The sequence below is a fragment of the Emys orbicularis genome, chromosome 1 (genome assembly GCF_028017835.1).
Source record: "Emys orbicularis isolate rEmyOrb1 chromosome 1, rEmyOrb1.hap1, whole genome shotgun sequence".
NCBI lineage: Eukaryota > Metazoa > Chordata > Testudines > Emydidae > Emys > Emys orbicularis.
In genome coordinates this window covers 219,450,494-219,473,496 of record NC_088683.1, presented here as the reverse complement: position 1 = coordinate 219,473,496, position 23,003 = coordinate 219,450,494, and the positions used below count along the sequence as shown (strand labels likewise).

General features: G+C 38.4%; 1 protein-coding gene across 3 annotated transcripts in view; it reads right to left on the bottom strand.

The window, feature by feature from the left end:
* The window catches only part of DMD (dystrophin), a 1,466,768-nt gene that overhangs the window by 263,032 nt on the left and 1,180,733 nt on the right, over window positions 1-23,003 (bottom strand). For all 3 annotated transcript variants that reach the window (XM_065405744.1, XM_065405758.1, XM_065405751.1), the window contains one exon: window positions 22,463-22,731. In XM_065405744.1, coding sequence (XP_065261816.1) covers window positions 22,463-22,731 — 269 coding nt within the window. The remainder of the gene's footprint in view (window positions 1-22,462; window positions 22,732-23,003) is intronic.

The following is a 23,003-nucleotide window of genomic DNA, read 5'->3' as shown; positions in this document are numbered from 1 at the left end:
TGAGACTCGATGCCGTGGTTTTCCCCCCGCAGTATAGATGTATCAAAAGACACACTGGTGATGCTGCCTAATCAAATATTGGAACCAAGTACTTAAAATCTATGGTACCTTGCAGAGTCTAGCTAGCACAAAATGTAATTTATATGTTAAACACAACAAGCCATAAGTTCCCCTTCTACCAAAAACAACACAGAAGAGAACTCAGTCAAAAATATCTGCAGTTTAAAAGGTCAGTTTTGTAACAGCATCACACTATCAATGCAGGATAAGTGTTGCTATCGTGTATATCATCCAAATGAGAAGACAAGAATCTGCAATTGAAGCTGCCAAAACCTTGCAGATTTCTGGCCATACAATGCCATTACCAACACACAGCTCTGGGCCTTCTGCCAAGCAGAGGAAGCATACAGTAGCTGGCTTCCTTGTCATGAGACTATTCGTTCCCCACCAGTAGTTACTTCTGTGTAACCTCTCTGACAGGATGACTAACATAGGTTAATGCTAATATGGCTAATGCCTGTTCAGCATTAAAAATGCTGAAAAAATCAGCCAGCTCTATGACATTTTTCAAAGGCAACGTAGCCTGTTTCCTGAATCACAGCTCTTTATAAATGACCACACAATTGTTAAGCAGTTAGATATGAGACTGCAACTAACGCTTCTGGTTGTCTCTCTAGGGCTGGTAGTAACACAGCTCCCTGAACTAGGAGGTGCCAGCAGCTAAATGGCACTTCTGGCTACAGTTAACAAGACAACGTATCTATTCTGTATGTCATACAATGAGGGCTCAATACTGATGGCACATGTGTGGGTATGAATCTTGCAAAGTCAAAAACACTTAATGAAGTTTATAGAACATTACAATTTTGTATTTGTATAGCTCCTTTAATCCAAAGGATCCCAAAGCACTTTAGAAACTCAACACCTGTATACACAAACTGTACAAAGAAATCATCCACTGCAGCCATCTTTGGGGGTGAAATACAACAGTGGTTTAACATGGCACAACATTTCTATGAGATACCTTCGGACAGGAAAGTAAGAGAACTGTAAATACAGGGAGAATTATAGTAGGTCGAGTAAAACATGGGTGATTTGGAATACAGATGGGACACTAAGATTAGCACCACTATTCTGGGCTAGAATACCATTAATGGCTGCAAACGGCTAGGACTATGATTTTACACTTCACCTGAAGGATGGCGCTTCTAGCAACACAGCACTCACCACTGTTCAACTGCATGCATCACTCTGCAGTACTGAGAGTGCAACTTACTAAAACACCAACACTCTACTTCCTACAGCCTGCTCAGAAGAGATCCAATTATTTGTTTTTCCTTGGAAATTTCCCATCCCAGTACTGACCTAGTCAAACCCTGCTTCAGTCTTAGGTATGTTTACATATCTTGTGTGTCATCATTATTATGTTTCTAGTCCTGGCTACAATGTACTAGGTACTTTCCAAACAGCAGGAACCGATGATCACTGCCCTGAGGAGCTCACAGTCTAAAAACTGATAAACACGCAAGCAGATGGAGCTGTAGGGAAGAAGGGAGTAAGACATAAAGTTATGTTAAACACACTCACACATAATTAAAATAGGACAAGCAAATTACATCCAAATTACCCCTCAAACTTGCCATTGCCTATCACCATATCAGATATCCAAATCAAGCCCTAAGTGTTGCGTACATTTGTAACAAGGTCATGCTGTGGGCTGGAGTACAGACCATGAATCTCACCTTTTTGATGGTACTACACATTGTCAGTGTATCTGCAAGATGTTATATGTCACTTTGCAAATCTCATGCTTTTCTTGCAGATTAAATTGCTTTTGCTTTGACTATCCCCTTGAAAACTAGTGAGCGCCTTGCCAAATATTTTTTCATAAAAACAAACCTTTCAATAAAAATCCCACAATTTGTTGAAAAATGAACACAGTTTTTGAAAATGTCTCTTTCCCCCATTGCCATTATTTTTCCATGTGCTGTGTTCGGTTTCATTTTAATTAGCGGTCCCTAAAATATGGAAGAACACTGCACTCTTCTCTGGAACATTGCCCAGCGTTCAGCAGGCAGTCAAATATAAAGACCTACATCCACCAAAGGGAGTTGGCATTTATTGACTGCATGAAAAGGATATTTTTGTCCATGTTTTATGAACGAGTTTTTTGAAATTTGAAAAGAAATTCATGAGTCACTTGGGTGGGAGTGGAAATAAATAGTAAATGAGCTTATTTCAATAAGAATAGACTCTTTATATACTTGCCAGCTTTGGGGAGCTTCCATCATGAAGCCCTTGACTGGAAATGCAGGAAGTAATAGTAACTATACAATTCACATTTTCAATTTCTTAACCCCTCTTTCCCCCAGGCACATGTGCATCAACCCGATAAGTCAAATACAGCATTCATGAATCCAACTCAAATCCCATTGTAACTTTTGATCCACTAGTGTTAGTGGAATTGTGTGGCTAAATCCCCATGCCACTTTGAAAATATATGCTGAAGAGGAAGCTATGGCATCTTCTCCAAGGAATGCTTGTTCCTTACACGCAAAGCTATATTAAAATAAAATGTTACCCTTGATACATATTGAAAGGATCATTTTTTCTGCTACCTTGCATTGTCAATGCTATGTCAAAATTGTTTGCCTCTTATTTTAGGCACCAATTCAGGAAAGCATTCTTCTTCAGGACAACACTCATAATGTGCTTATGTGCTGCGCTGAATAGGGATGCTTAAGTGCTTTCTCAAAGTAGGGACCCAAATATCCAATTCTGCGGTTGGTGTGCAACTATCATGCCAAATGCTCTATATATTTGCACCAAAAAATGGTAGTGGTGGGTATTTGTTAAGTTCTCACACACCCCTCAGCAAGACTGGGGCTCATTGATAACCATCTTTTCCTGGAAAATTATATTTAAAAAAATAACAGATGCAAATCTAATCATCACTGATTATTATTCATTATTGAAATGTTAATACATTATTGCCGATTCATAACGTGAGTGGAAATGCAATCTTAGAAGAAAAGTTTGGATTCTTTACTTAAAAAGAAATTCAGCTTTCCCATTATTATTTTTAACTTCAGTTGCTGAAGACATACATAATTATCTGCTACTTTTCTGGCAAGTTTTGGAAAAGAAAAATATCTAGGGTCAGATTCATCTCTAGTGTAACTCCACTGAAGTCAGGAATTAATTTGGCCCCTAATGTATTCTTATGTCTTTGCTTAAATTCACAAATTGAGGAGAGCCCTGCAAGGTCACATGGCAGCAGTCATGATTTACCGTAAGTAGATCACAGGGTACTTCTACACTGCAATAAAAGACCTGAGCCAAGGCTAAAGCTGGCCTGGCTCAGATGACCAGGGCTCATGGGATATGGGCTGCATGGCTAAAAATTGCAGTGTAGACGTTCAGGCTCAGGCTGGAGTCCTGGCTCTGAAACCCTGAGAGGGGGGAAGTCTCAGAGCCCAGGCTCCCGCCTGACCCCGAATGTCTGCATAGCAATTTGTAGCTCCCAGCCTGAGCCGTGTGAGCTGGAGTCAACTAATCCGGGCTCTTTATTGCAGCGTAGATGTATCCACAGTGTCCCCTTTCTGCCAAGTGTATTTGCTCTATGCTCCTGAACCCACTGGAGCCAATGGCAAAGCTCCTTTTGAGTTAAAAAAATGGAGGATCAGATTCTATTAATATTCTCATATACCTGTTTAAGACGACACACACAACGCTTAAATATGTAGGTAGATATGCAGCAATAGCCGCTGCCCCCTCCCCAGTCTCATACTGGAGATTGTGCATTAACACAAAAGAAGGACTATTACTCTTAACGTATCTCAAATTTCCCCCACCAGCTCTGGGAAATTGGCCTCTCTCTTTCTCTCTCTCTATCAGATTCAGGTATGGCTGAGTAAAATTGCCAATCATTTAAACATTTTAAAATACCTGAATCTAATTACTTTGTGGATTAATCTGTTTTTCCTCATTTTTATACTGCACCAACTATTCCAGCTATTATGTATTTTTCTTTAAAACTATGTAATTGGACCCTGAAAAACACTAGAGAATTAATCACAAAGCAAAGGTTTGTATTTATAGCAACAGGTTACACCAATGTTCAGAGATACTCTCCTTTCCAGAGGAGTTCATTTCTACAACTCAGACCCCACACAATCCTACTCTCTTCCTAATGATCTCCCTCAAAACAAAAGAAAAACCCACAATAACTCATCCCTTAAACCTACATGAAACATTTGCAGACCACTAGCTTTCTAGCAATGGTATTAAGCATTTAGATGATTCATAACTAAGCTTTTTATGGGTCTTTAAACTTTCATGGAGAGATGAGCTAAATACCATGTTATGATTTGAAATGATTTATGCTAACCAATAAACCTTTCAAAAGGCACCAACTTTAGGCTCCTGTGATAACTACAGGCCAGTTTGTACAACTCTTACTTTTACTGATGAACACGTACTCACACAAGAAGTCTTATATACTCATTTGTATAAGTGCTCAGCGATGTGAGGAAAGGTCGCACAATCTAGTCTTACAGTCTTTCCAGTCAGAGAAATCTGAATCGCTGCTGATAAAATATGTAGTGAAAATGAAGATAAGAGAATCAAATTGCAATTAAAAAGAGAAAAAAAGATTAATGGTTAATCATAAATTAGCAAGCGGTTGCTACTTTGGCTCTATGGAAACGTTCAGAGATTAATCACTTATTTTTGTGGGTGGGTAATGTAGCTTTACATTACTGATGGATTTGTAGACACATTATAATTTCATAATCCTTGTTTCATAATTATACCATGATGAGTAATGTTATTTGCACTTCCACCTTAACCATACATGTGTGAACACAATGCTTAAATTTATAAGGTCACTTTGCTTTCTTTTACTGTAATAATTCAGGGCCTGATCCTGCAACTTCTATACAGGAGCTAACTGTTGCTATTACTCACATGAATTGCCAGTACACATACATATTCACCTGGGACGGCTTTCAAGGACTATTCATGTGAATAAGGGTTCAGGAGAGCACTTCAAGAAATGGGGCCACATTCTCTGGCCTGCCAAGATCATTTGTTCAGTGCAAAGTGGCCTTAAACTAGCTAGAGATTCCCAACGGAGGATTCCCCTCATGTAGGGGAAATCTTTGTCAGACAGCTCCCTTTACCAGCCACCCTCCCCATCCCTAGTGAAAGAGGGAGAAGGGGGCAGGGATCTTATGCCAGCAACACAAGGAACTAAGGCTATGTCTATACTTAAAATGCTACAGTGGCACACTTTAGTGGAGCCACTCACTACAATGATAGGAAGGGTTCTCCTGGCGCTGTAGTTAATCCACCTCCCCAAGAGGGGGTAGCTAGGTCAATGGAAGAATTATTCCACTGACTTAGCACTATATGCACCAGGGGTTAGGTTGGCACAGCTATGTTTCTCAGGGATGTGGATTTTTCACACCTCCGAGAGATGTAGCTATGCCAATGTAAATTTTCAGTGTAGACCAGCCCTGAGATGCAGCAGGATCCTTTCTGTGCAATAATTATGTGAAAGTTGGGCATCCCAGAATCAGGGAGCTGAAACTGGCTCCCTACACATGCCCTTCTCCACTATGGCTGAGATACACTCAGATGTAGTGGAGAATCAGGGCCATGGTCTTCAAGCAGGATAATATCCACTGCTCTGAAATCAGTCTCTCTCTCTCGCTCTCATAGTGTTGCCTCTTTTCAACCAGAGCAGCTAGTCAAATTTCAGGGCAGGGGATGTTCCCTTTGGGAGTAGAAAGCAGTAATAATCTGGTATTTTCTTTGATGCAATCTTGATTACTTACAAGGAATGTAAAAAGTCTTGTGTCTCTGAATACATAAGGAACCAAAAACAAAAGAAGCAATTTCTTAGCTTATAGCCCCCAAACCTCTTTAGGCAACACAAACCCCAAATGCTCTCTCTTGCTTTTTCCAGGGTCACACTGTACTTACAAGTTCCTGCTTGGCTTTCCCATCTCACCCTCTTTCTCTGTTCTTAGTTTCTGAGTGTTCTGTCTCTCTTCCCCCCCACCACCTACCGAAAATTATACTCTGCTAAAAAGCTCCTGAGCAGGTTCATACATACCTTTTGTCTTAGGTGAGGGTTTATGCTTATAGTAACATTAATTGAAGGGTGAGTTCACACCTATCAATCTCAATAGGGTTTTATCTCAACCTATAACAAAGTTTCACCTAGCTCATAAAAATATTTGAAAGTGGAATATGGGGAATGAAGTGCATTGTTGTATTCTATCTGTGACATAGTTTTACAACTCTCAATTTTTTCATTAAAACCGAGTCTGTTATTTCTGATAGGTTTAGTATCTAACAATTCAAGTCTCAGAATATCTTGACTCGTGGAGAAACCTGGGATTGTCAGCTTCCTGTGCAATATGCTACTCTTAGCTTCCTTTTAAACTGGGCACAGTATATTTATTTGATTCTAGTGCTACTGGGGACAGGCACCGTTGAAACAAAATGGATTTTAGATGATTTAATTTTCTGTCCTATATGCTGTTATAAACTCAGAAACGGTAAAGCAGAAATGCACCAGAGATGAATATAAATCCCCTTCTGTGAGCTGGGATAAAAATAGTTCAGATGGAAAATAGCTGAGAAGAAAGATGGCAAAATGCCTTTTAGTAGTTCCTTCTCCTTTCAGATGTCTGTAGTTACTGAAATATTTTTAAGTCTTTTCAAATGCTCTTTTCTTTCTAAAGATTTGAAAAATTACACTAAATATTTACCTAAATGTGTGTTTCTGGAATGTAAACTGTTCAATAATATAAATGAAATGAGTATGTTAGTTCCACATATTCATTTTCAGCTTCTTCTCTCATCCTCCAAAAAAGAAGAAAAGGCAAAATTTGGAGTGGTGTGAAATTTAGAAGGAAAAAAAGGGATTTTGCTGGTTACAATGACAGGTGTTAGAAGCAGCACATTAATAGGGGTGTATAGCTTGAAATACATTTCACTTTGAGAGCACTATAGCTGTTATAAATCTCTTGGCATTTTTGATCAAGACTTGATATGCAATTCGGCATTCCCCCACCTCCCTGCATACATACAGTCTATCCTACTGCCAAGTAATTATTCTAACATATCTGGGTACATCCATGCAGAAAAAAATCCAACCAGATTCAGCTCATATCTCATCCAGTTATGACAACTACAGCCATGAAATGGCCAAGCTTAGAGCTGTTCAAGTGCAAGTGAATAGCTTTTCACTGATTTATTCAGATAAATTAAAATGCCATCGCTGTTTGTTTGATCAAGAAGCCAGCCAAAATAAGGAAAAGATGGAGACTAGGAATTTCAAGTAATTTACCAGCCATTTGAAAATGTAGTTAGTAAGTTTACATATATTTATGCCAGGCACTCAGAAGAAATACTGGAGTCTTTGCAAAGGAAACTTCTCTAAATAAGGGCTGGACTTGACATCATTAAAATGGCTAGGAAGTTGTCCATTGACTTGAATAAGAGCAGGACCAAGCTCTAAGCTTAAATCAAACCTATCTGTTTTATTTTATTAATAATAAATTGTTTCTTTTCAACAACTAATTGGTGTGGTTGGTACATGCATTAAACATATAACAATGCATATTTAATATATGCAAACATAAAAGTAACAAGTAATTTGTGTTTCTTTCCATAAACACTTTCAGGCAATAAAGACTCAGAGGAGTTATTACCCTGAGAAAATAGCTACTACAAAGTAAATCCCTGATATGTTGTAATGCAGTAGTACAGAGTTCTAAAGGCATTCTACCTACATGTAGTATTTCACAAACAAAAAAAGTAATTTAAAAACAGCAAGGTTGCAACAGCTGTATCATGATATTACAAAACACCTCAAGTTTCTAGGAATCAGCAAGCAGATATTTTATTCTGATTGCCAGAAGGAAAACTCAGAATTCTTTTCATGGCCACAGAAAAGCCAGGTCAGATTCCATTAAGACCTAACACATATTCTGACACTCAACCAACAGCAAAGCAATTTAGACAACAACCCTGTACACCTCTTCTTAACCTTTATAATAAAAAGTATGCAGAGACAAGGAACCTTAAAAGAAATATTTTATTCCCTCTCCAACCCAAAAGTTCAGGTTTAATACTTATTCAGTATATACCAGTACTCCTCTTCACTTTAATGCATACTAGTTTCATAATATTTATCATCATAATTGGCAGTCTTTGCAAGGAGGCTAAGAATTTAGAATTTCACTCAGTGATTTACAATAACTTATGGCTGACATTAAGCATATACAGCATTTAGAAAAACAAACAATCTTGTTTTAAATACTTCATGTAATGGAAACTCTACCTTTGGTAATGTTTCAATGGCTACTTAATTACTTTCAGTGTTAAAAGCATACACCCTATTCCAGTTTGAACTTTTCTATCTTCAACTTTCAGCCATTTGCCCTTATTATGCCTTTTGTTAGATTAAAGAGCTCTCTAGTATAAGACAGCTTCTCCCTGTGTATATTCTTACAGACTTTCATCAAGTCACCTCTTAAATTTCTCTCCAATAAACTAAATATATCAAGGTCTCTAAGTGTCTCTGTATAAGGTACATTTTCCAGTCCCTGTACCATAATTGCAGCTCTTCCCTGAATCATCTCTAGTTTGTCACTCTCCTATTTGAAGTGCAGACATCAGAATTGGAAATTCTGTTGCAGTAATGGTCTCACTAGTACTATATAGTGATAATACCACCTCTCTACTCCTCTGAGTTTCCTGTTTACACATCCAGTGACTCATTAACCCTTTCAGCTATAGCATTGCCCTGGGAATTTTATTAGGTATGAAGCCTCAATTATCCTCTTATACCAGGTTAGTATTGAAATATACTGTCAGGGCAGGGTGGGAAAGCTTGCCCTGCTGCTTCTATAGCATAACCTATTATCCATATAATAGGTTTTGATTCCAAGAGGAGCTGAACAACTGTATAATCCTAGTGAAAACAAAGAGTTCTGGGCTCTCGGTATCTTGAATAATCGAAGTCAACCAGAAGAAATGAAATTCTGAATCAAAAATAAATAATAAAAACATAATGTGAAAGGAAGTGTCAGCTGGAAGACTTCAGCTTTCTGAGTCAGTTTCCCTATTTGTGAAATGGGGATAATAATGCATTCACCTCAACCTTAAGTGGAACTATGAGATTAATTAGCTCTTGACTACACAGTGTTTTGAACATGTCAAGTACTACTAAACAGTAGTATAATAATATTGAACTGCATTATAGGTTAATCTGAAACTAAATATGTAATCCAACTCTATTAAATTTAAATACATATACATTAAAATGAGAGAAGATATAGCACAATGTGTCATTGGCTCAACTATCCCACACAACCTAATGTTCATTCTACTCCCTACTTCTTGCAGTCCCTGTGTGCCAGCATATGAGCTTGATAAATTGATTTCATTTCGCTCATTGACTTGTCTATGAAGTAGTAAAATCACCATTATGGAATCTGCATACTTGATAGGTACAACACCTAAATGGTCCCTCAGAGTCCACAATAATTACAAGAATAGGAGAGTCAGAATTGTAAAAAAGAATTCATTTTAAAACAATGTTTTGACAAGCTGTTTTCTTTGTGGAAAGAAAACTGCTTCACCACAGAAAACTATAAGCATTATCCCTCTCTTTTATGGTTATATTTTCACTTCTGGTATGTCCTTTTAATATACTTCAAAATGTCTCAGCAGCAGTCACACTTAGGTAACTGTATTTAATCAATACACCCCAAAGTTTTACATTGTTCTACCTAACTCAGCTTCCAAAGTGTTTGCACGTGCATATACTCTAACCGCATTACCCCTATGGCCCATCAATGTAACACAGAATCTCTGTCATAATTACTGTGTGATTATATATATTCTCTGTCTATGGCTTAGAAAAGGAAAAATTCCAATAAAACAGTCCCATATTAAATAAAAATAGTGCTAATATAATCCACCACATAACATTTCCTCAGTATATTTTTGGGAAGTTAATATTTACCCTTTTAGGATGTTATGGGATAAATAGACATTTTAAAATGATTCACATGATTTTAATAGCATGACTCATTTAATGTCAATTAACCTCTGGTACCCATGAATGTTTCCTCTATGATTATCACAGTAGTACCAATATGGCCTGTACTCATATGCCAAACATCTGAATTCTATAGAACATTTACATGTACAACAGAAGCCACATTAAAAGTCAGAGCTCCTGAGTGTACACCAGATATTATACTTAGACACTTTAATGCCAATGTTTAACATTTACTTCTAAAAGCTTAAATTCCACTGTTAATCCAGGTAAACCAATAAAAAGCGAGCTTCTTTAAACTCATCTGGTCCTGGCCTCAGTGCTGAACTTTAGAGAGATAAAAAGACACACAGAATCTTTATATGGTATGAGTCAGTTCCCTTGGCATGCAAACAGAAACCGACATCAGAGATTACCAAGATTTTTAAGGGCCAAATTCTGCTGTCAAATGTCCATGTGGAGCTCCTTGAAATCAGCAGGATGTATCCATCCAAAGGAAAAATTTGGCTCTAAATTACATCTGATGATCTAATAATAGCATGTTCAACAAATGCAGGGTTGAAGCTAACAAAGCCTTAGTGTTTCACTGGTCACCTTTTTTCTTTTTCTTCTTCTTCTTCTAACCCGTTTTGGATTTTGTATTCCTAGCTCCTTACTGCAAGGGAGTGGTTAATATCATTATTTAGCCTACAGGCCCTCAAACAGAATTAAATTAATTTAACTTAGAATAGCTGTTTTGGCTAGTATCAGAGCTGAAGGGCAAAAAGTTCCTTTCTTGAGTCAACTACCATATTTACGCACAATAATTCAATATTTAATAGGTAAGTGTTTATTTACAAATTAGTTTGTTTATTCATTGTCTTGCCAGGCTTTTCTTTAACATTAGAACTGCTGATCCAGAAAAGTCCAAAGCATGCTATCATACAGGAGGGAATGAAATAGAATGGAAAAGTCACTAGAAATAACAGTGAAATTAATCACACATTACATTAGTTACTGTAAGTCTAATTATTGCCAGGGTGCTAAGAGCTTTTGTATGGACATTTGGTTTTTTAAATGTTAAATCTAAATAAATATATAAATAATGCATGTGCCAAAAATCCACATATGCCCATAAGTGGGACTCATGCCATGTGCCAGGCCATATGTGGTACACAGGGGTGAACTTCACATTATCTGAACAGGCAAACAATGTCACTAATTAATACTCTAGGGCAAAAATTATGTTAAAAGTGACAAAATGTATGAAATATTTTATTTTAAACACTAAACCACTACCTTGCAATCACCTGTAACCGTTATTTCTTTAATATTAAGCTGCTTATTCTCATTCTCCTCTCAGCTGAGCTTCAGTCAAACTAGTACCTCTCAGTAACACCTGAAGACTTGCCTCCTAAGAACCTTTATACAGAGCTGCCACTTACTGTGCTCTCATCAAAATGAAGCCCAATAATGGTGTTAATGGCAGATATATAAATGTGAAAAATGCAATCGCTCCCTAGGTTCTTTTTTACAAAAATGTTTCTAGACTGCTGGTGGTTGCCACAACAGACCTGTAGAGCAACATACTCTTTGGTGATTCTCCATATAGAACAAATTAAAGAAAGCTGATTTCTGGTTGCCATTTGTTAGAGGGATAACATTAACATTCCTTTACAAAAATAATGATTGTGTCCTCACAACTGATATAAATTAATACATTTTTAATTTTATGGACTAGTCTGATTAGACTCCCTCCCTCTGGGGAAGAGATAGCTCAGTGGTTTGAGCATTGGCCTACTAAACCCAGGGTTGTGAGGTCAATCCTTAAGGGGGCCACTTAGGGATCTGGGGCAAATCAGTACTTGGTCCTGCTAGCAAAGGCAGGGGGCTGGGCTCAATGACCTTTCAGGGTCCCTTCCAGTTCTATGAGATAGGTATATCTCCATATATTATAGATTTATTTAATTTCCCTTCCTGCCCAGTCACTTCTTTGTATTCCTAGGAAAATAAGGGAACGAAAGAGCTATATTATGCCACTGATTTTTTTTTAATTGAAATCAATGAGGGTTTCTGCTTAAAATGGATTACATAATATGGTGAAAAAAATTACATAATTTAGCTTCCATTAACTATTCATATTAAGCACAAGGATAGCACACCTACTGTATACTAGATGAGAAATGTGTAGCTTTGATGTTACAATAAAATTAAAACAATAATAATTTACATTATAGATATAACATTGCCTTAGTTACACTACAGCTTATTGCCACAAAATATTCTCCACCATTGTGATTATTTATGTAACAACAGCCCACAGCAGCTCAGCCTCCTAAGATTAAATTTACAACAGTCCCAAGTGTTAAATAACTGCTCCTCTAATGATGTTTCTTTTCATTTGAGAAATGAGTTTCTTTCATGAGCTGTTTGGATGAGACCAAAAGAGCACAAGGCAAAACTGAGCACCATAAGGATACTAAAGAGATGTTATTATAAGCAGGTATGAATGTATTATGAAACATCCCCAAGGATTTTAAATACATTTTATATTTATAAAAAAGTAAACTTAAAGAAAATCCCACCTGCCTCCAACAGTGACAACAGAGCAGTCTACTGAACGTTTTGTTGAGTAAAATGACATCTCTTTATAGCTATGGGATGTCAGGCGGTTCAGCTAATTAAGTGATCTGATTAGCTGAATATTCTTGGATGTTTTAGGAGACATGGTAACTGCACAGCCAGCTTAATTCAATAACAAATCCAACATATTTCAGCTACTGCTTTCATGAGACTCAATCACAGTAAACACCCCAAAGCTCCAAATACACAAAGAGACATAATTAAAATTACAAGTTCAATAATAAATAAAGACATCTTCACGGTCTCAAATTGTTCCAATGGATTTAGATATCCTAATGAGACTTCTGTCTTTAAACAAAGTTCATGTGTGTTCTATTTGGCGACACTGCTATTTTAGATGATTATTACCGTATATTGCTGATAAAGCAACAGCTGAAGAATATTAGTTATTGAAAAATCTCTCCTGATTTTATTGAACAGTGAAGAGATCATAATACATATTTATATTTAAAAACAAAGCCCTGAAAAATGTCATCAGTTCATTTCCTCTAAATATTTGTTACTGGGACAGGTCTGATCAAGTCCAAATGTATTCCATTCCTGCAAAAGTTGTTCTGAAGAGCATTACTAATTGTCTCACCAATTGTTTTTAGTTGGGTTTTAGAAAGCTGACAAACGAATTAGCAGAAAATGGCAATTCTACATGAATTAGCTTTTAAGACTCACTAAGAGGCCAGTGCAGAACTTAATAAGAGATATATTAAGGGAAGAAGGACAACTTAATTCAGATTGATTATAGACTTTGGTACAGACAGCTGGAGTTCAAATGAAAATGAAAAAGAACTTCTATACACTTCAAAGAATGCTAAGCAGATGTCTGAAATAATTATTGTAAGTTGCTTCTACAGAATCCAAAAGCACTATAGCAATGAAATAGTAAACCAGTGTTCTATTTAAATTAGGAAAGGCTATTACTTTATTAATATTCTAAAAAGGAAACTAACATAATTGAAATGTGATCTTTAGAATTGCATGCAATTTAAGTTTGTTGCTTAACAGTATGACAACTTTTAATTAAGGATTTCAATATTTTCATTATTTTAATATTACTACATTAGGATATGCTGTCTAGCTCATTATTTTTCTTTTTAATCTCTAATCAAATCATGATTTCTGCTGATTTCATATTCTACGTATAACTATATGTATCATATTTCTTTCTTTAAAATCTAGGAATAATAGCAGAGGGAATATCTGCAGCGAGATGGTTGACTCAGAAATAATGCTTGCAAGTTGCTAAAATATACTCCACTACACCAGCACTACCTCTGGAGCTGCTGAGACCCATCAGTGTGGGGAGTGTCTACAGTACTAAAGTACTGGAGCGTTTCAAGTGTAGACAAGCCCTTACCGAATCCTTTGGTACCCTGGCTTGCATGCTAAAAAATGTAGCAACTTACTAAAAATTTTCCCTCCAAATTCTACTAGTTAAAAACCACCGACCTTTTATGCTGCCACAAAAAAAAATAAAGAAATATATAAATAAAAATCCCAAAGTTGTTTCCTGTTGTAGACCTGCAAACTCCCAAAAAAGGGGGGGCATTGCTCTGGAATAACAAGAGAGGAATCTAGATGATACCAAAGAACAATGGATACTATCATGGAAAATCAAAGTGAAAGTTACCTCAGATCCTGAGAGTATGTTTATTCTGCTCTGAGCAGCAGTAACTTGTTATTGGTCAAAGTTCACACCTCAGTGTGGGAACATGTAAATGTTTCTCTGGATGTCTAAGCATACAGGGCCCATCAGCAAATAAGGAAAGTAGATGGGGCTCTCAAATGGCAGGAAGCTTGGAAGGTTTTGTGTAAATTTCCATATTCCATGACCCCTTTTTCACCAATTCAGCCATATTTGTAGTATGCTATTTGTTGTATTTTGCCTGACAGAAGGGTCCAGATTCACTCCATGTTTCCTTAGTTTACACTGACAGAACCCTCACTCCAAGCACCTGGTGGCATAGAAATGGACAGGACCATGGTAGTAGCATTACAATCTATCCCCAGTCCCTGCTTCAGCAGGGGTCTGGACTGGCCATTGCAACCCCAAAAGTGGGTAAGGCTAGCTGGTTAGGAGAGGTGCTGAGTAAGCACCTCTCCCAAATAGCAACTTGGAAAATGGCTCCTATGGAGCTCTGATCAGATTTTAATATTGGCTTCCTCCTGTGGAATACCACTCCTGCCATCCTCCTTTGACTGCAGAGATGCATGTGTCCTAATATCCATAGTTTTCTAATCACACTAATGTGTGGTTCTAGTTATGCCCATAGACAATTCTTACCTTCCTCCCCCAAAAAATAATTTCTCCCCTCATGACAAAATGCATGATTATGTATTAACTTAGAGCTTGTCTACACTACAGGCTGGATCGACAGGCAGCGATCGATCCAGTGGGGATCGATTTATTATGTCTAGTATAGATGCGATAAATCGACTGCCGATTGCTCTAGCATCGACTCCGGTACTCCACCTCAACGAGAAGCGCAAGGGGAATTGACAGGAGAGCGTCTCCCGTCGACACACCGCAGTAAAGACACTGTGGTAAGTAGATCTAAGTATGTCGACTTCAGCTACGTTATTCATGTAGCTGAAGTTGTGCAACTTAGATCGATCCCCCGCGGTAGTGTAGACCAGCCCTGTGATAACTGAGTTTGGGGGTAAATACTTCCTGCACCTTTACACTATAAAACACAGAGTATGGACCTGAGTTCCCAGAAATAATTTTATTCTCAGAACCCACATTGTAGGCACCTCTCAGCACAAACCACTGCATAACAGAACCATACAGTGACTACTTTACTGAAACCATCCCATCTTTGCCTTTTACAGTAAGGACTGCACCACTGCAGCACAGCTGCCTCTCAGCAGCAGTTGTACCAGAATGACTAATTGTCAAATACATCAGACTTTTATGAGTAGTGTATTCTCTTCCAGCTTCCCTTAGTTCAGAACAGAATCAGGTCACTGATGTTTAATTCCCATAGCCTCTGAATTTTTTTAATTTTTTTTTTACAAACTACTAAATTGCATGCAATAATTCAGTGACAGTTTAAGCTCACTGTGGTACACAATGTGACTTTTTATTTATCAAAGTCTATTTATTTTCTTTCTCTGATGATAAAAACAGCACAGCTAAGATTTAGCAAATTCTTTTAAGGAAGGTCTTGCTTTTACCTCAGTTAGAGGAGGGATGCCCAAAGGACAAGGAGATCAAATGGATACAGGAAGTTATTTAGGAGCAGCTGATAAGCAGTTCAATACACTTCTCACCTGCAGAGATCCGAGTGCAAATTCTGCTCAGTTCACAAATAAAAAGGAAGACAATCTCTAGCAAACATGTCTCAGAAGTTAGCCACAATTGTCAGTCACTGCTTCAGAAAGACTGGACTAAGCAATATGTGATGCAGGCTTGGCTGCCAAGTTGAGAAGACACACTTACACGATGGGCATGTCTGTCTCTCGCTGGTGCTCTTTGCTTCACAATTTCATAATCACAATTTTCATCATTTTTAAAAGAAAAGAGTGCACAGTTTATTTCAGAAAACAAGAAAACCTGGGTGGGTACCAAAGGATGGAAGAAGGCAAAAACAGACATGCACATGGATGCCTTAATGGCTCTTATTTGGCTAGAGGCTAATATTCCAGCAACATTTTAGTTTATTTGGTTTTACCTAATGCCTGCTTGTATATAGTTTATTGTATACAGTTTAGTATAACACAAGTTGTACAAATAGCAGAGACAAAAGGCTTTAAAAGTAAACCTAAACTTTCCAAGGAGTTTCTTTACATTAAGAATTTTAAAAACAATATTTTGAATCCAATATGCGAGTTTCCTGCTATAAAGATACTTAATTCAAATGTTTAAAAGTGAAGATGCAGCAGCTAAAACCAGTTTAAGAGGACTCGATAGTTTTCAAAGTAAGTTCACAAATAGATAGGAAAGCACAGGATTTATCTGACTAAATAGGAAGTTTTGACCATTGTTTCACAGTTAGCTATCCCCAAGTTGCTCTCTCTATGAGCTGCTAGAGGAGAACAAAGCACTCCTCTACAGAATGGAGTTACTTGAAAACAGGACTAAACCACCTATCCTTCAGTTGGGTGGGCATTCCTGAGTTGATGACACTGGAGACAGATAGTTTCATTTGGAACTGAAGTTGCCTTTGGCACCATTCTCTTGGTCTTGCCTGAAAACTTTCACATAAGAGATCTATCTCCCCAGGGTTTCTTAAGACTGTGCTGTTATTTTGCTTACAGCAGACAGCTGAATTGCTGGTGGTTGACCTGAAGGCATATCCCTGGTGTAAGTATCAACAGTGCAGCCCATTCACAATAGCCTGTTGTTTTGGGTGTAATATCCAATACACTAATGCAGTAAACAACATTGCAGCTGCACTGCCTTTTCAAAAGGCTTTCTGGGAGCCTATGGGGATTATGGGAGAAACTGTCAAACTCCCATAATTCCCAGGGGGAAATCCCATAAATCCCCTGGATCTGGCACTATTTCCTAGTTCTTTTTTCTAAATGGAAGCCTTTTTCTGCAGTAAAAGGTCTCAGAGGGAACTCAGAAAAGCAGTCACAAGGCAGCACTGGCATGACAATGGAGTATGTGTGAAAAGCCAGAGAGCAAGCTGAGTAGTTCATTAATGTTCAAAGACAGCAGTATGCTGTATTTTCTGATGATGTTCAGCACATGGAGGTGTTTTTATGTCTGAACCATGAACACTCTCTCTTGTTCTCAAGACATGAGATGAATAGCAGTGGCTGCATTAGCCTTAGCATGAGGAAGGAGGCTTTTCTCTTGCTTTGCAGGAAGCTAGCCCCCAAACCTCACTGTGAGACTGAGAGCTCTCATTTCCATGAAAACGATTTTCATGGAAATCAACATGGGGAAGCCGGCTTCCCCAGAGAGTTATTGCTCAGTTGGGTACCAGCTGACATTTGGAAATCCCACAGTGGGTGCTGTTCTGGTGGAGGTTTGAAAAGGAATGTACGTGATCAAGGTGGACTCCTTGCCAGATATCACTTGGGATTCTTAGTCAGAAATGCACAGACTAAGAGGTTCTTTCCCATACAATGAATCACTGGCAGGGAATACTGAAGTCCTCGTGAATAGAGCTGTGCAAGTAACGGATTTTTTAGTTTGTTCGCAGTTATGAAAAATAAGAAAGAAATTGGTTTGGGTCAAACGGAAATCAACATTTTTTGGAATTAGCAGCGAATCAAAAAAAGTTGGAAAAATTTCATATGGGGGTTGAACAAAAAGTTGAGTTTATTTGGGTAAGGACATTAAGGGCAAGCTTCCCGGAGGAGGAGAAGATGCTGATGCCACCTCTTCTAACATTTAGCACAATGGTTGGGGCACTCAGCAGGAGCATGGGAGACCCAGGTTCAGTTCCCTGCTTGGGAGTAGGGACATAAACCCAGGTCTCCCCCACACCAGATGAGTGCCCTAACCACCTGGTTATGGGGTATTCTGCATGGGTTTCTCCCAGTCTCTCCTGTTGAAGCTGTTCCACTTTGTATAAATAATTAAATAGTCATTGCAGAAGGTACTGGAACTTGGGTGTCCCCCCCTCCCAGGTGAGTGCCCTAAGTGCCAGGCTATAAACCATTCCCAGCCATTCTCTCTCTGGCCCAATGACTATTCAAGTTTTTTATACAAAGCAGAACAGCTTCAACTGGAGAGACAAAGAGACCCACCCCGGAATTTGGGAACCCCATTGCTGCCAATCCATCCATTACGTCCTGCACTTTCCCAAGAGTCACAGTCCTGTGTAGCAGGTGACGATTGATGGCCCTGCACACTTGCATGACAACAGCCACCACTGTCACTTTTCCAACTCCAAAATGATTCCCCAAGGACTGGTAGCAATTGGTATTCCACATTTCCACAGTGTATTCGCCACTCGGTTCTCCACCATCGGCATTGCTCTCATTTTGGTGTCCCTGAGATGAAGGGCTGGTGCGAGCTGGGCGCACAGATCAAGGAACATGGGTGCATCCAGAAGTACTGCAGCCCACTTCTCATTATCCAAACTTGTGTTACAATACAATCTCACCAGTCAGTGCTTGTTTCAGTGCCTCACTATTTGCAGTTACTCTGTGACCACCACCACCAACCTTGATTTGGTTCTTCCTATGTCCCACAGCAAAGTGTGCTCCATGAAATCATCATGTTCCCCATGGCTGCTCTTGCATCTCTGCAAGTATTGGATGATTGTTGCAAGCACAGGGTGAACACTCATGACGATAGCACAGAGCTGTGCAGGCTCCACGCTTCTGTCAGAGATGGCGGACCGCAACAAGTCATGCGGGGGTTCATTGGATTTTCAAAATAGGCATGAAAATGATGGGTTAGAGATGGCATTATGGGGTGGAGAAAGTTTCATGATGGGAGCTTGACCCCACAGTCCCAGTCACCCGTGTGACTTGTTTCTGCCCAGCTATGCATTGGCAAAATTTCCCAAAACACGATGTGCTGGACAGTGGTGAGTTGCACAGTGGGATACCTACCCATGGTGCACAGTACTGTGCATCCAAACAAGCACTCCTGGTGAGTATGCACAATGCTGATGCAAGGAGCCACGTATGCATGTGCACAAGCGATATAATAACTACAGTGGCTTTTATACTGATGTAAATCGCATCAGCAAAAGTTTATAGTGCAGACATGTCCTTCATGCCTCACATGGGTCAATGCAGCCACAGGGATGCCACAGGAAATGGGGTAGGGCTTTGCAATGCTGCAGTTCACACCCAGGTTAGGCTGACCAGGGTACTAATCACCCAGATTAATTTGGCAATAAGGACTGGATGAAATTTTTACCCATGGCATAATCTAAGGTAGAATTCTGGCATTTGTTCAACACCACCTTGAATTTTCAGACACAGATCTGTGAATGTGTTCCTTTGTATATTTTTGATTTTTCTGATTTAGATAGTTTCCTTATATTTATTGAGTCATTTGAACTTCAGATATTGCACTATTAACCATTTTCCCATCAAAGTGACAGTATTTTTTCCTTTTGGATACTTAATGGATTTACTACTGTGCTTGAAAGGTATTTACATAACTGTGTAGTATTTTATGAGAGAAAAAACGTGTTCTGTCCCATGAAGAGTCTTCTATTGTTGATACATTCTTTCTTCCCTCGGCATATAAAAATCAGTCTGAATCTCTTAACCTCTCTCCAATTCTTCTGATAGCTGATTAAATAGATACCAGAGATTAACTGCCCTGGTTTGGGTTTGGTTTTGCATACAGAGTAGAAGTCTGAGTTTGGCAAAGCCTAAGCCATTCCAGTTTGTCATATATCCAAACTTCCTCAGATTGAAAAGAACAAAGCTGCTCTACTTTGCCCAATAGAAATATAGTCTTAAAAAAGCCTTTTGTTTCTAATCTTCCTGCAATACTCTGTACTTCCCTGATAAAATGGATCCTGTACATAAATAAAACAAAAAACAAAAACCCAACAAACTGAGGCCTTGATCCTGCAATCTATTATGCATGTGTACACTTCAAGTCAATGGGGCTACTCAGCTTAAAGTTAAGAATATGTGTAAGGCTTTGTCTACACTGGAAACTGAATGACGAAACTTTTGTCGTTCAGGGGTGTGAAACCCCCATCCCCCTGAATGACAAAAGTTTTGCTGACGAAAAGCGCCAGTGTGAACAGTGCTTTGTCAGCAGGTGTACTCTCCTGCTGGCAAAGCTACCACCGTTCGTTTGGGGTGGAAGTTTTTTGTTGGCGGGAGAGCTCTCGCCCACCGACAAACAGCAGCTACACTGTGCGCCTTTTAGCGGCACAGCCATTCACTAAAAGGTGTGTAGGGTAAACAAAGCCTTAATTGTTTGCAGGATCAGGACTGAAGGCTTCTTTGACCTAGCTCTAATGTTCATACTTTGTGTATGTTTAAATTGAAATGCAAACTTAAAGAATCCCTAAAGCTAGTACATCTTATATTTAGAAGAACTGCTTTTCTTGACTTATTTCTTCTTAAAACATATACTTAAAGAAGACGTGAATTTTTAAAAATATATATTTAACTCAATATGTTAAACCAGAAGTTGGTCCAATAAAAGATATTAACTCACCCACCTTGTCTCTCTAATATCCTGGGACTAATACAGCTATAGCAAAACAGCAAACAATCATGCATTCCGTAATTTATGAAGATGGCTTTTAAACTGCAGATACTACTGGAGCTTTCTTACAGGTTATTTATGTTACAGACATGACTACATTGCCCAGCAAATGCTCACATCTATCTACTTTCACTATTTATGTAGAAATTCTATTTCCTTAGAGCAATAACAACACTCTAGGCAGTGCATTCTGAGGCAATTACTGCACTTCTCAGGTAGTTAACATTACTCAGCCTTTGGCCTAGTGCCTTGTACCACCACCCAAATAGTATTATTATCTCTTAGAAATGCACTGCCTGGAGTGCTATATATCTTACCTATGCTACAACTCTCACACAGGGTTTGAAATATTATCATTTACAAAGGATTTGAAATCCCATATGTGTGCACACACAGTTTTTCCATTTGCAGTTTAGCCAATGTTATAATAGAATAAAAAAAGTCATAATTAGGGCTAATATATAGATTTCAAGTAGATCTTGTAAGGAATTTTTTGACAAAACTTTTTTTTGTTAGCAAATATTGACTCATACTTCTTAGTTTTGACTGAACTTTCATTGGGAAGGTTCCTCAGGTCAAGGATGGAATGTCTGGTCAAACCCAGAGAGAGAGCCACCAAAGTGGATAGAACACTCACCTGAGATGTGGATGACTCAGGTTCAAGCCCCTGCTCTGCCTAATTTGGTGAAAGGACTTGAATCTAGAATTCCCACCTCCCAAGTGAGTATCCTATCAAGTCAGTCTCTGCTGCTGGAGCTGTTTCACTTTGTATAAGTGGTTAAAAATTCATTAAGACACAAAATAGGTGTCAGACCTTTTATTTGTCATCTATGATCTTAACAACAGAATCTTGCAGACTCTTCAAATTTCTTATATACTTAACCCTTATGGAAATCTTTTGCACTGGCTACAATTAATTTGTTCTGATTAATTGGCATTTTTTTCCTGTTATTTTTCATAATAAAGTTTTCTCTTCAACCGTTTGACAAATAATGTTCTACTGGAGAGCATTCTGCAAGTTGACCATTATTCCCAAGTATTTCATTTACAACAAAACAAAACAAAACAAAACCAAAAACCTAACTCACCAGATATACTCATTAGGGAGGGCAGGTGAGGGAATACATCATGGAGGGGGGAAGGAAAAAAAATATTTTTTAAAATCAGTTTAATCTAATGTGGAGCTACAAACACAATTATACAATCTTAATTGTATGGTTACATGACTACAATGCAGGGTAGAATTAAGTTTGTTTGGGTGCCCTAATTGTGCTATTCCATACCTTAACATGTCTGGATTTATTTTAAATTTAATCTTAATACTAATTTCCCTGGGTTAATAGTATCTATGCTGGGGATAATTAGACATCCCTATATTTTTGCCATAAATTACTGATGTATACTTTTAATTGGAACTCCATGTTAACATTGATTTTACTGGGGAATTAGATCATTCTTTAAATGCTGCAATTCTTTAAAATCGGCCAACACTTCATTTTAAAAGTTGTTTCTTGATTGAGGAGGGCAATCATGCAGGGAGAATAACCATCAAAACAAGATCAATTATATTTTCCTCCCACAAATGTTGAAGAGTAGAAGCCCACTGATACCTTGACTTTTTCTAGGTAATCCTGCAGAGAGTCAATTAGCAGATCCCCCACTGGCTGCCAGGAACCCTTGGTCACTTCAGCCTGGCGCAACTTCAGGTCCAGTTCATCCATTGCCTCCTGGAGCTCCTGCAGTCTTTCAAGAGCCTCGTCTATCTTCTTTTGCCAGTCAGCAGAATGCAGGTTCAGTTTATCCCATTCAGTTTTGACCTCATCTGCCTGTCTTCGGAGGAGTTTGGTTACATTCTGGGCCCTTTCTTCAGGAGACAGCTCTAAATGTGAAGTTCAACAGGCCGTTAGAGCACACTCTATCTTATAAGGAAAATGACAACTATCAGGGCAAGACTGAAATGTTCAAAAGCACAGCAAGAAAACTATTTATAACCAGAGACATCTATCAAATATACTTTATTAATGTACAATCATTTGGGGTCCCTCAACAAATCCTAGTCCTATTATATATCACGGTGTAATAATTTTCTAAGGATTCAGTTAGGGCTCATATTCCACAAAGAACTTAGGTGCATGCTTACATTTCAAATGC